The sequence below is a fragment of the Micrasema longulum genome, unplaced genomic scaffold, assembly GCF_059751315.1.
Source record: "Micrasema longulum isolate JH-2025_06_02 unplaced genomic scaffold, ASM5975131v1 h1tg000032l, whole genome shotgun sequence".
Lineage (NCBI taxonomy): Eukaryota > Metazoa > Arthropoda > Insecta > Trichoptera > Brachycentridae > Micrasema > Micrasema longulum.
In genome coordinates this window covers 47828-60727 of record NW_028277239.1, presented here as the reverse complement: position 1 = coordinate 60727, position 12900 = coordinate 47828, and the positions used below count along the sequence as shown (strand labels likewise).

At 32.7% G+C, this 12900-nt stretch overlaps 1 protein-coding gene across 1 annotated transcript in view; it reads right to left on the bottom strand.

Moving 5' to 3' along the window:
• Positions 1-12900, bottom strand: part of LOC148285469 (zonadhesin-like) — a 64650-nt gene that overhangs the window by 30206 nt on the left and 21544 nt on the right. The window contains exons 24-28 of the mRNA XM_088224721.1: positions 10524-10691; positions 8895-9092; positions 8425-8511; positions 4265-4438; positions 3226-3328 (exon numbers count right to left, since the gene is read on the bottom strand). Coding sequence (XP_088080847.1) covers positions 3226-3328; positions 4265-4438; positions 8425-8511; positions 8895-9092; positions 10524-10691 — 730 coding nt within the window. The remainder of the gene's footprint in view (positions 1-3225; positions 3329-4264; positions 4439-8424; positions 8512-8894; positions 9093-10523; positions 10692-12900) is intronic.

Genomic DNA, 12900 nt, shown 5'->3' with positions numbered 1-12900 from the left:
TAATCATCATTTAATACGTATATGTAGATCATTAATTATTAAATAAAGATGCTTTGATCTGCCTCCAGTGGAATACCACCGTTCAAAAAAATGCTTTACGTCGACCTTGCCAGGAATCAAACCGGTGACCTCAAGCATAATAAGCATTCGCGATAACCATGACACCACAAGACAAACAAAGTTAGTCCAAAGTAAACACATTTATTTTATGTATTTGAGGCATGGTCGGGAAACCACTCTCGTCATCTTTTCCCAGGAATCACTATGGCGAGTACATCCAATAAGCAGTTGTCCTGGCTGCGGAATATAAGAATGGCGTAGGGCCGAGATGCTTTCGCTGTAGTGATCGCCAACGTCGGGGGGACCTGACAAGGCACCACAAGAAGAAGAAGGAGAAGAAAACAAAGACAGTAATCTCAATCATTAGTCTAACATAAATTATGCAGATATGGTGATGGATAGAGAAACAAAAATACTTTTGACATCTGTGAAGGTTTCGGAGCAAAAATGCCAATATCTTATACATTTTTACTCAATGTATTTAATTCCGTAACAACAATGGCAGTTTCTTTTACTTTACAGAACCACAACCAAAAACAAACTAATATAATTTTTAAGCCATGACCAGACTGAATAACTACTGGACAGATTTACATGCGGTTTTTTTTCAATGATGAGTTTTGGCGTGGGCATATTTGTTCTTTATTTGGCGTGGGCTCTTAAAATCTTCAAATTTATCTGCATAAAAAAAAGTTAGGAGCGTAAATGTTTTATTCATCGACCTACCAGGGATGCAGTCGACGAGTATGCATGTACTAAAATATTGGGAGGCCGTTATTTTTCAGTACATAAAAAAAGTTTGTGTTTGAATGTTTACAAACATCATACGTTTATTTGTGGACTATATACCAGTGGCGAATGGTGATTTTATTTACAGGTAAGCTATAAAAATACATTATATATTTGTGTAAGTAATATTTACTATAAATTGATGCTTTTCTGTGGTTCTGTGTGATACAACAACTCTCGTCCATGAAATCATCTCAAACGACGTAACTTCGTGATATATGATAGTATTTAGATATATTATCCATTAATTTAATGCAAAGCTTATTAAAAAATAAATTTAAAAAAGCACTATGAATTCAGTTGATATTAGGTATTCAATTGAAATGTCAACTGGCCGAATCGTTCTAGAAATTAATAGTGCTAAAAACGGCCGCGTCGAGCGCCATATGTCCTGCAATATGGCGCATGAAAGTAATTATGGTCTAATGTCAAAAGTACCATCTCGAAGAAAAAATAGAGCTTAAGAAAAATTGTTTGAAATACTATTTTCCAAATCACGAATCTTTAAAAAAACTGTGTAATCTGCAAATTTAATCTAGGAGAAAAAACCCGCACTGGGGTTAAGACATTCAAAATATAGTATACTTATTTGTATGAAAAAATAAGTTGGAATAATCGGCTAGTTTCTTGGCTCATATTTATATTAGAATAAAAATACAAACGGTGCAAATGATTTAAAATAAATAGTAATTATTTATTGGTTTTTCTGTAAATAAAGTTACAGTAAAACATTATTATGGTTAGTCAAATATAATGGTAAGCAGCACATACTCGCTTCTATACACGGATCGCCCCTGCTATATACTTAAATCTAGCAATAGCAAAGCATTGCCGGGTTCAGCTCGTCGCAAATAAAATAAACATCTCTGGGAAAATTTGTTAACTGAAATAATAAATTGTCTTTGCGTTCCGGGAAAAGTCATAAAAACATTTATTGCTTATTACTTAAAACGAAAAAAAAGTAGAATGCCATATTTGTTTTAAAACTCCTCATTTACATAAAAAAAACAATATTATTTTATCATAATTTTTATTAAACTAAACAAGTGTGAATCAACAGACTTCAAATTAATATTAAGCAGTGATTTTTTCTTAAAATGATTGAAAACCTTAATAAATTTTCTTATATTATTAAACTATAAATTATATATTCCTCTGGATTGATGAAACTTTAATTATTTGCCGCATAAGATGGCATTAATTAATTAAGTTGGGATTTACATTTGACAGAATAGTTTTAGTTTTAGTTTAAATACCCGATACTATAAAAGATACTCCAGATTTACTTTCACTTATTAATTAATTATTTTAATCAGCAAAATACTTTTTAAAGTACAGTAGTTGAGCCTATTGCCAAGTAAAGTAAACCAACTCACAAAGTTATAAAACTTTTACATTCAATGTTTTTACTCCATAAGCTTTTTGCTTTATTTAAAAAAAAATCTGTTTTCAAACATTTTGTACATTTAGCGGGAAAAAATGCTTTATGAATTATACTGATTAAAGAAAAGATATTAGCAATGAGTATACTTCACCTTTAAAATGTGAAGCTTAGTTACCAAAAGTAACTTTCACATGACTATTCTCCAATACCGAGATTGCTGGGGAACGGAAACAAATATGGACCAGTTTTCGATATTTTAGATTCATCTTTGGATCTAAAAACCTGAAAGGAATTAAAATACATCATTACTTAATTTCATATTTCATATTTCTCTATCCGTACCTAGTGATGTACAGGGCTCTGCATCGGTAAACCTTTACAGCGTAGTTCGATCATCTTTTACATTTGTGGGGTTCATAGTCCATGATCGATGACACACACACGTGCCAAATAATTTCACCTGAAATTATAGTGCGACGACCGAGGAAGCAAGTCAGCGTTTTTTATTGAATTCAATACATTACATTCTGCGAAACTGCAGTACATTAACATCGTCCCTACCATGGAGAAATGAACACCAAAGAAACGCGGTCCATAAAAAAAAAAGGGTGAGGTAATAGTTAATCGGTCAGCATCAGTCACTCAGATCCAGAATGTAGTTCAAGTGCATTTTTAGGTTCAGCAATATGTAAACAAACAAAATGATCATGTATGGTTACAGTGCAAATTAAAAGACAAATTAGACCAGCAAATTGCTCTGCGAAAGCAAGCGCCTGCATTAGTGATGGTTTGGGCTGCGGTAACTGCCACAGGATGCTCACCACTCGTTTTCATTTAACAGGGCGTAAAGGAAAATCAGCAAATCTACCGTGAAAATATTTCAATTGATGCGTTTTTACCTTGGGGACGTAAAGAATTTGGTATAAACTATTGGACGTTTCAACAAGACTCGGCGCCATTCCGTAAAGCTTGTGAAACCCAACGTTTTTTACAAGAAAAAGAGCTTCATTTCATCGCAACAGTGGCCTCCACATTCACCGGACTCAAACTCAATGGACTTTTCCATGTAGTCCATTCTAGAGGCCAAAGTATCAGCTAAAATATGAGACGGTCAACGCCTTAAATATGCTCTTCGCCGAGATTGGGACAAAATACCATCAGCCCACATTCGTGCAGCATGTAAAGTCTTCTTGGACGGACTCGATGCTTTTATTCGTGCTAACGGTGGCTACATCGAACAATAACATATTAAAAAAAGAAAAAATGAAATGTTTTTACGATATACTGAAGTTTTCAAATTGGAAAAATCTAAATTGACAAAATTACAGATTTTTTAATCGGTAAGACTTCGAGTGCCGACCCCTGTTTATAAATATATACGTGTATATAAAATAGTTAAATATCTATATACTATAGTATGCACACAAGTCATGGTTAAAACTATTAAAACTTATCAGAAAAACATTCAAAGTAAAGTAAAAAAATTTTTTTTGAAGAAATCAAAAAATATTTCTTGGATTTTCTTATTAGGAATCGAACCCGTGACGGCAGTTTTATAGTTGGCCAAGTTTTTTAATTTAAAAAAATCATTCCGAAACTTCGAAATAACACCGTCTGCGACGTCACGAGTTGAAATCGGTGAGTTTTTCTGACATTTTAAATTAGAACCCCGTACAATTGTAAAAACAAGTTATTTGTACCCGCTAAACGTAACAACAACATAACAACGCTTCAATTTATTGGTTATGTAAGCACGTGCTAATATGAACCTCTGACATTTCAAAGTAGTTGATTTTTACTATTTTTTAATACATTTTCGAAGTACTTTGCCGTACAATTAAATACTCTAATGTTAATCACGTGAAAGAAAACATTTTTTATATCCTAATTCTTGAAACACTGAAATTCTTCATTATGTAAAGTGTAAACAAAAACCAGTCAAAAGCAGGCAATAAAATATTTTTTGTCTTAACATATCCACATTTTCTTCTCAAATACCTGTAATATTAATTAAGGATCTATTAAACTTACGACAATCTGCGGGCTTCACGCATTTGGCATTATAATAATCAAAAACAAGACCGGGTCGACAGAAGCAGCCTTGGATACACACAGGTGGACAGAACGAAGGTTTCTGGCTGCCACAAGATGGTGGGCAAGCTGATCCACATGGATCGTAATACGTGTTTGGATCTGGGCACGTTGCTGCAAAATATAAAACAAACAGTGCAACGTTCAGTTACCAGCAGTATTTATAAAATCGCAAACTGTTGAGTTTTCACTGTAAAAAGTTCCCAACTAATATAAATATTTATTTGTGAGTGCCACACCAAAATATTAGTGAGTACTTTTGATACTGTATATGTCTATATACAGATTAGGTAGCAAAAAGAGCCCCTCATTCTCTTTTCATTTTCTCCTCGGCCCTAGTCAAACGGTCAGCAAGGACACTAAATTCACATTACTGCTTCAAGGATTTAACTTTTGTATACAGTCTACTAAAACAGTCCTATAACTGGAAGAAATACCTGCAGACTGGCTGGATTTCCTCTCTAGGGAGTTGTTCATATTTAAATTTATTTCAACAAAGAGGGAAATCATTTTTGAGAAGGGAATATGGAAGTCTACGCATTTACAGGGCAGCATTTGGACCTACTCAAACATTGTTGAATTACCACTTGGTAAAAGAAGAAGTATAAAAATGGAAAATTGTTTTCAGGCGTTGCCTAGTAGGTGATTTGGTTCAGCCGGATGAATCTCACCCACGTGATGGAGGTTTCAGCTCTTTTACTTCACAAAAATCAACAGATGGAAGAGTTGAGGAAATGTGGATGTTCAAACATGGGCAGAATGGTGAATGTTACACAGTGTGGAAAGTGGCCACCAGCCAATGACAGGTCATTAGCCCTGTAAATGCCTAGACTTCCATATTCGTTTCTCAAAAATGTTTTCCCTCTCCGTTGAAATAAATTTTAAGGATGAAATCCCAGCCAGGCTATCAAATATTATTTAAAGCACCGATTATAAAAGAGTGATCCCTGACAGGGGTTATACTTTACCATGTTCCATACATTTTCAACACCTTTATAACAATAGCAGTAAAGCGTCTTTAAGGTAATATATTTCGAAAAGTGCTCTTGATAAGTTACCCGTAAGAGTAATAAAAGACTAATCTTATTTCGTTATTTATAAAAATATAAAACTGTGTTAATATGTTATACAAATATGTATTGGGGACTTAAATAAGTTTTCGCTGTTTTTATTCGACGTCCCTCGGCTCAATACGCACGATACCAAATTTCCTTGCTTTTAAATTATTACTAATGCTTTTAAACATTGTCAAGTATTGCGTGATCATCCCTTAATGATTTTGGAAGTTCATTTTGCGTCTGACATGAGTCTTAATCGAGTAATGCTTTCCATTCTTCGTCTTCAATTTTTTTCCGTGCGCCAGAGCGTTCTTTATCTTCAACATCAAAACTATTATTTTTGAATCGTGGAACCAAATCTCTGCATGTTTTTTCCGACAGAGCATGGGCGCCATCAGTTGCAACAAGAATTCTATGTGCCTCAGTTGCAGATTGAAAAAAAAAAGTAGTGCTGTTAAATTCCCCGCAAATACTTTTTTTTTTAGCACGAAATTAGACATGTAACGCTATGAAAATATATGTTGGTGGAATACTTCGGTGGAATAACGTATGCTGTTATTTAAATCATAATGGTGGAGTTTCACTATGAAGTAAGCTGTAGTATTGCCCGATATAAAAAGACTGAGGTAACACCATCCAGCCAGCAATGCTCCAAATTTTTACTTTTTGCAGACGACATGAAAATTTATTCTGAAATCAATTCACATCAAGATTGCTCTAATTTTCAAGAAGATCTTATTAGGCTAAATGAATACTGCAAACTAAATCACCTTAAACTAAATACTAATAAATGTTATGTAATGACCTTCACTAGAAATAAAATAAAAACTAATTTTAACTACACAATTGATAACAATATCCTCTCTAGAGTAAACGAAATTCGCGATCTTGGAATTATACTTGATTCTAAATGAACTTTTGAAGCTCACATTAATGCAATCGTTAAAAAAGCTTATCAAATGTTGGGTTTCCTAATTCGCATAGGCAATGACTTTAGTAATATACAAACCATTAGACTATTGTACTGTACATATGTAAGAAGTCAGTTAGAATTTGCGTCACCTGCCTGGAACCCTCATTATAAAAAATACATTAATCGAATTGAATCTATTCAATCAAAATTTATATCATACTGCAGATTTAAATTAAAGGTTTCAGAAAATGAAACCAATGAATTTCTCACTCATCTTAACCTAAAACCACTGAAAACAAGTAGAAACGTAGCTGACCTTGTATATCTGTACAAAATTATGAATAATCAGGTTGACTGTCCACAGCTCCTATCCCTAATTGGTTTTAGGATCCCTGTAGCGCAGACCAGAAACAAAAACCAATTTCATATTTTTAAATATAAAACTAATGCTTGCCAAAATTATTATATATGTAGAACTTGCAATCTGTATAACAATAAATTTGACCATATTGATATTAATAATATAACATGCAACAATTTTAGAAAAGTAATTGAAAATCAATTTATGTTTCACTAATTTTTTATTTTATTTTTTATTTTTTTAAAATATGTTTTTTAATATTCTCTTATATAATATCTTATTTAACCGAAATACCTACCTGTGCAGTTACATTGTGTATGGATATGTACATGTACATGTGTATGTGAGTTTGATATTTGGTTAATTATTATAAACACTTTATTTTATTTTAGTTTTTGAGTTTTTTTATTTTTATTTTTATAATTATTATTTTCTTCAATTAAGTTGTTCTTCTTATAAGGCTCAATAATTATCGCAAATGTTATACTTGCTGCATATGTATGTATACTTATTATTATGTTATCCGCACTGTAAAATGTACATACATATCTAAATTTAATATCTATTCTTAACTTCTTATTGGTAATATTTATCTTTTAGCTTACGAGAAGGCCTGTAATTGGATCTTAATATATAATTTAACCTACACTGTAATTAATAAACATTGTAATCTGTTGGCTTTCCAAAATAAAAAAAATAAAAAAAAAATAAAAAGAGCATATTTATTATTTAAAGTTTATATTTGAAGCACTAACTTTGTGGTTATTCATTATAATAAAATAAATAAAACAACTTTGTTTTAACCACTAATTTTTATTTTTCACCGACCAATAAAAATTAGTGGTTAAAAACAAAGTTGTTTTATTTATTTTATTATATTTATTATTTATTTAATAATAGACATCGGACATCGCACATCTGCGTGAACACATCCAGAAAAAAGCTATCAACAACACTCAAACTTTTCTACTTGTAGTTTTATATAACTATCTTTTTTAGCTTGCCGGCGTCAAATTACGGAGAAAGTAATAAGCTGCGAGTCCAAAAAGTGAAAGCTAATTCTGGAATAAATCGTACAAAAATAGACCTTTTGAATACGTGTCACCGTTGGCATTGCGGATGATACCAGGGCCTGAATTGATAACGACAATTGACATGACATTTTGATATTTTACTCCTTTTAGTTTGATAAACCAGCAACTGGATTCATCGATCATTTAACATCGTAAGACTGGTTTATATGTGGCTTTATTCTACTGTATTCCTTATGGACATGCTGGGGACCAACAGTTTGCAACTTAGAAGAGATGGGATCACACTGACTCATTTTTTCAGACTGAAAGAGGTTCCATAAAAAACATGTTCATTTTTGAGAGTATTAATTTTTATGCTCCTGATGGATATATCCTAAAGCGTCAGCACAGACAGTTTTTCTCTCAGTTTCCAAAACCAACCGGTCTCTGGTTTTCATGGTTGGAGGAGTAGTCAGGCAACTGGACATGATTACTTTGAAGATTGACATCTTTCACGTCAGTGAAATTAAGCATAAGAGGCAAATACTCTTGCTGTTGGAGAATACATATTATGCCACCCTAATATCGAGCCATTGTTCAAAGGTGCCTGGTCTGACATGTTGTCCCAATTTAACGTTGAAATATTTTGTTTGATTTGGCAATTTATTTTAGTAAAATAAAAAATAGTTTAAATATTATTTGTTTCGCCCCCGGTAAGGAGTCCGTCTTTTGAGTTGGAAATGATTATTACTTACTTGGGTTGCTGATTGGATTAGGATAGCAGTCAAGATAACCCATGTTATTGATTACACAAAATTGCGATGGACCAGGGTCATAAAAACCTGTAAAAATATGATGGTATATTTTTACTCGGGTATATAATAAATTATGTCATAACATAATTTTAAAAGTATTAACATCATCAATAATTCTCCAAACATTTCCCCAGTAATTAAAGTTTTATTTATATTTCTTTCCGTCATTTTTAAAAATTATTAATGATTAAATTATTGAAGGAAGAGTACTAATCATTGGTTTTGAAATCTCCCTCAGCAAATTGATTCGCACGTCATGATGTAGAATTTTCTGTTTTTATTTGAGCAAGGATATTATGGGCATATTTAGAGTTAGAAATGATTAAAGGAATAAATACGTATTCTCACTTTTCTTAGCTATTAAATGAGAATAAATTTTAAAATTTTAGGTTGAATTTTCATTTACTTACAATATTCTGGAGGAACACATTTGCCTCCGATTCGCAAAAAGCCCGGTATGCACTCACAGCGAGGAACACATTGGTAGTTTGATGGGGGTGGAGGACAGTCCCTGAAGTAGCCAAATATGAAGGAGTCACAATCTTCGTCGAAAGTGCAGTACCAAGGACACGAGTTCCACTGCTCATTCGTACCACATTTTGGTATGGCTGAAAGAATAGGCTAAGTGCAATTAAATAAGTGCAATTCGTTCTCACACATATCTCGTGCTACTATCTTTGAGAAACGTCCGAATTTCCTAGGAAATATTGGGTGTAATAGGGTATTATCACTCGGGAGGAATATCGGATTTGACCTACTCTACAAATAAGATATTTTTTAAAGATTCTCCTATTGTTTATATAAGCCTTTATAATGAATATTTTCTTTCAATTTTTTCATTTGGAAAATAAGGTCTTTCAAAAACGATCGTTTCGTGAGATGATAGCGTTTGATAAGTGACAGGACGCCGTAAAAAAGGACGCTGTCATTTGCAAAATGCAAAAATGCATTTTATTGACATCCAGTGGCTTTTATTTGTACTTTTTCGCTGCTGGTAAACCACGTGAAAACACGAGACCGGGACACAACGCGTGGTTAGTATAATCACGTGTTTACACGGCTCCGGGATACAAAGCACAATAAAAGGAGTGAGATCCTGTATATGTGCGGGCATTGCAATGTGGCTCTCCATAAAGGCCAATGTTGGCAAAACTAACATACAAAAATGACTTATTAAATTGTTTGAAATAAATATGAGAAGTTTTAATTGATTTCAAAAAGTCTTTTCATAATTATGACACGTTCAAGAAACCCTTCACAAGGCATGAAATCTCTTAAAAATGGGCCGGGGAAAGGGTAAATTCCATGTGTATTCGGCCGGTGCTCATAGTAATGAGGAATTCCAGCCCAACCCGGAATTGAATTTTAAAAATGTTTTCGTGTACACGTGAATATTTAAAAATTTTGGAGTAGGATGAAATATCTCAAAAACGCACGCAAAAATAAATAAAAAATGTTAAAAATAGTATTCATTTTAGAATATTAAATAATGACGTCACTCCTTATATCTACGTGTAGTATTTCCGGTTTCCGCTTAAAGCCCCCGCACCTTGTAAGGAACGTTTTGACCATAGAAAAAAAGAGTATAATTTGTATAATTTGACATTTCAACCAGAGATTATGTCAACTTTCTAGGTTTTTCTAAATCAAAGCGTTCGTAAAAACAACCATAACATAGAAATGAGCAAACTAAGATCAACTAAATGAAGTTATCAAAGCAATATTCCATAGATTCTTGTCAGGTCAGTGAAAGTAAGAACGCCAACCGTTTCATGACGTCACTACTGAAAAGTGACCCACTGATTACAGTCATTTGGCGCGGTATTTGATAAATGTAACTTTACAAAATCATATCTTTGTTTACAAAGATTATTTATAACGTTTATTAAAGTTATTTATAACGCACAAAAAAAAATTTGCTTAGTTAAACAGTACGCTAATAGAAAAAAAATCAATTAGAAAACAGTAGAATTCCTCATTGTAAAAAAAATAAATATTTTTGTAGAACATAATTAAAAAATTACAAAAAATGAACATACGGCATGTTTCCGGCTTAATGCAGTTGCCGATATAAAGAACAAGGCCGGGTTTACACACGCATCCACGGTAACAGTCAGCAGTGCATAGGCCAGGGTTCTGCCGTTCACAGGTCGGTTGGCATGCAGATCCACATGTGGCGTAAACCCTATTAGGATCATTGCACTTCGCTGTTGAAAAACACGATAAGTTATGGTCTATTAATACTTATTAGTCAAATGCGTTCAAATACTATTAAAATGTAACACATAAGTCCGGATAATCCATGGCATACCATATGTTCCACGCGCGGTCCGTCCATATATTGAATGGAATCAATGCTTCCCTAAAAATTTGACCTCTAAACAATCAGAATCTTTTTTCTTCTTATTTAACAAAATTAGCTATTTTATTTATTTATTTATTCATATTTTTTGCTTACAAACAATAATTAATAATAAAAATAATGTGACCTCACTGGGGTTTCCCGTGCCGAGGACACTTAAAAATATATTTAAAAAAAAATACATTTGAGAATAAACAAAGAAGACTGACTTAAAAAAACGAAGATAATTAACAAATATTTACAATTTAAAAAACAAAGTATTTGTGAACATCTATATTATTTATATTACACACAATGAAAATAACAAAAACCTAACATAAGCCATACACTTGTGTAGTAGTTGATTCAATATTGGTTTAGGCGAATGAGACAATCCATTTTACTTCTACCTAGCTCCGCTGTCCATTTTTTTATAGCCTTTTTAAACATTTTCTCGTTACTAATTGTTTTAATAGATAGTGGATAGCTATAAGTTAACTAATTCTATAAATAAATACAAGAAATGTTTTGTCATTGGTTTATTGTTTTGATCAAAAACTATACCATTTTAAATTATGAAAATCGGCACTTGCCAAATACTGTATCGAAATTACGTGCAAAATGAATCAGACATATTTGTGCACAAAAATCTCCTATCCACTATTTTAGAAATAATGGTAGAGGGGATGAACCTCGATCAAATCATTTAAAAAATATATATTAATCATCATCATCATCATTCCCTTTCCGCTCCTAATAGTGTATAGGGCACTGCATCGGTACACCAATCGCTGCGTATCTTGACAATTTTTGTTACATGTAGGTAAAATGATCAGTTTTACGCTTCAGCCACACGTCCAGGGACTATGAAATATTCCAGTGTAAAAACACTATTTTAAACAAATATTAATAGAATCGAACCTGAAACCTGTTGCATGGTAGGCAAACGCGCCAACCATTACACCACGAGGCTAGATAATTAAATAAAAAAATATGTATTTGTATTCTTATGATTTACCAAAATATTTTGATTTTGAGGGCCATTGTCAATGAGTTGTGAAAAGCACCCATTTTTAAAATGTGAGTCAAGTTGCGGTAAAGAGGGTTTCGAACCTCGGAAATCTGATCCGTGAGTCCGAGACACTAGCCACGGGACGACAACCCGGTTTTATTACATTTCTCACTATATCGACGTGCGCTACGTAAAGTTCTCTATCTGCAAATCTATTACATAGTTTGCAGAAGAGAGCTTTAAAGATGTTTTCATTATATATGTTTTTATTAATTAAATTCTGTTTCTAAATCGCATACGTCTTTAAATTGTTTCTTCATATGTATTTTTTTATTTTAAAATTTTTTAAAGATAAAGATCAACAATGCAGTTAGAGTATGTAGGGCACGTCAATATGGCCAGTTGGAAGAGCCGCTGAGGACCGGAATGAATGGATAAGGAGATTCGAGCGTTAGCTGAAAACCAATTTCTGGTATGGTGGTTCTTGTAACCAGAATAATATTTCAAATAGAAAACTGCACAGTACCTATAGACAGCAGAAACAAAAACCATACATACAGTTTATATATATTATGTTGTTTGTATCTTTGGAAGAATTAAAAGTTTAATGCGTATATTTATTCCATTTTCGGAAATATGAATACAGATGATAAGGACAAAATTAAAAAAGAGATCACTGCACCAGAAGAGATAATATTGAAAAGGGACAAAAATGTAATTCAATAATGATGAAAAAATTTAGTGAAAAAAAACGATTTTCTGCTGGAAGAGAGCACTGATCACTCTAACTTTGTTATGTGAATAACTACAGTTATTAAAAATTCTGATCAAGTCCAAGTTCGTTCAGCAAATGCTTTTCCTTTCTTTATTTTATTTTGATCAGTCAAATATTTTATGAACTGAAGGGTTTCTAAGCCTTAAATGAACAGCGGAGAACACTCATACTCGTATGCAGAGACAAAATTTAAGGTAAGGAAAGTACATTCTAATCTCATATGCAGAGAATAACCAGAAGGTGAAGACAATAGAATGTACTTACCTCACCTTAAGATTTGTCTCTGCA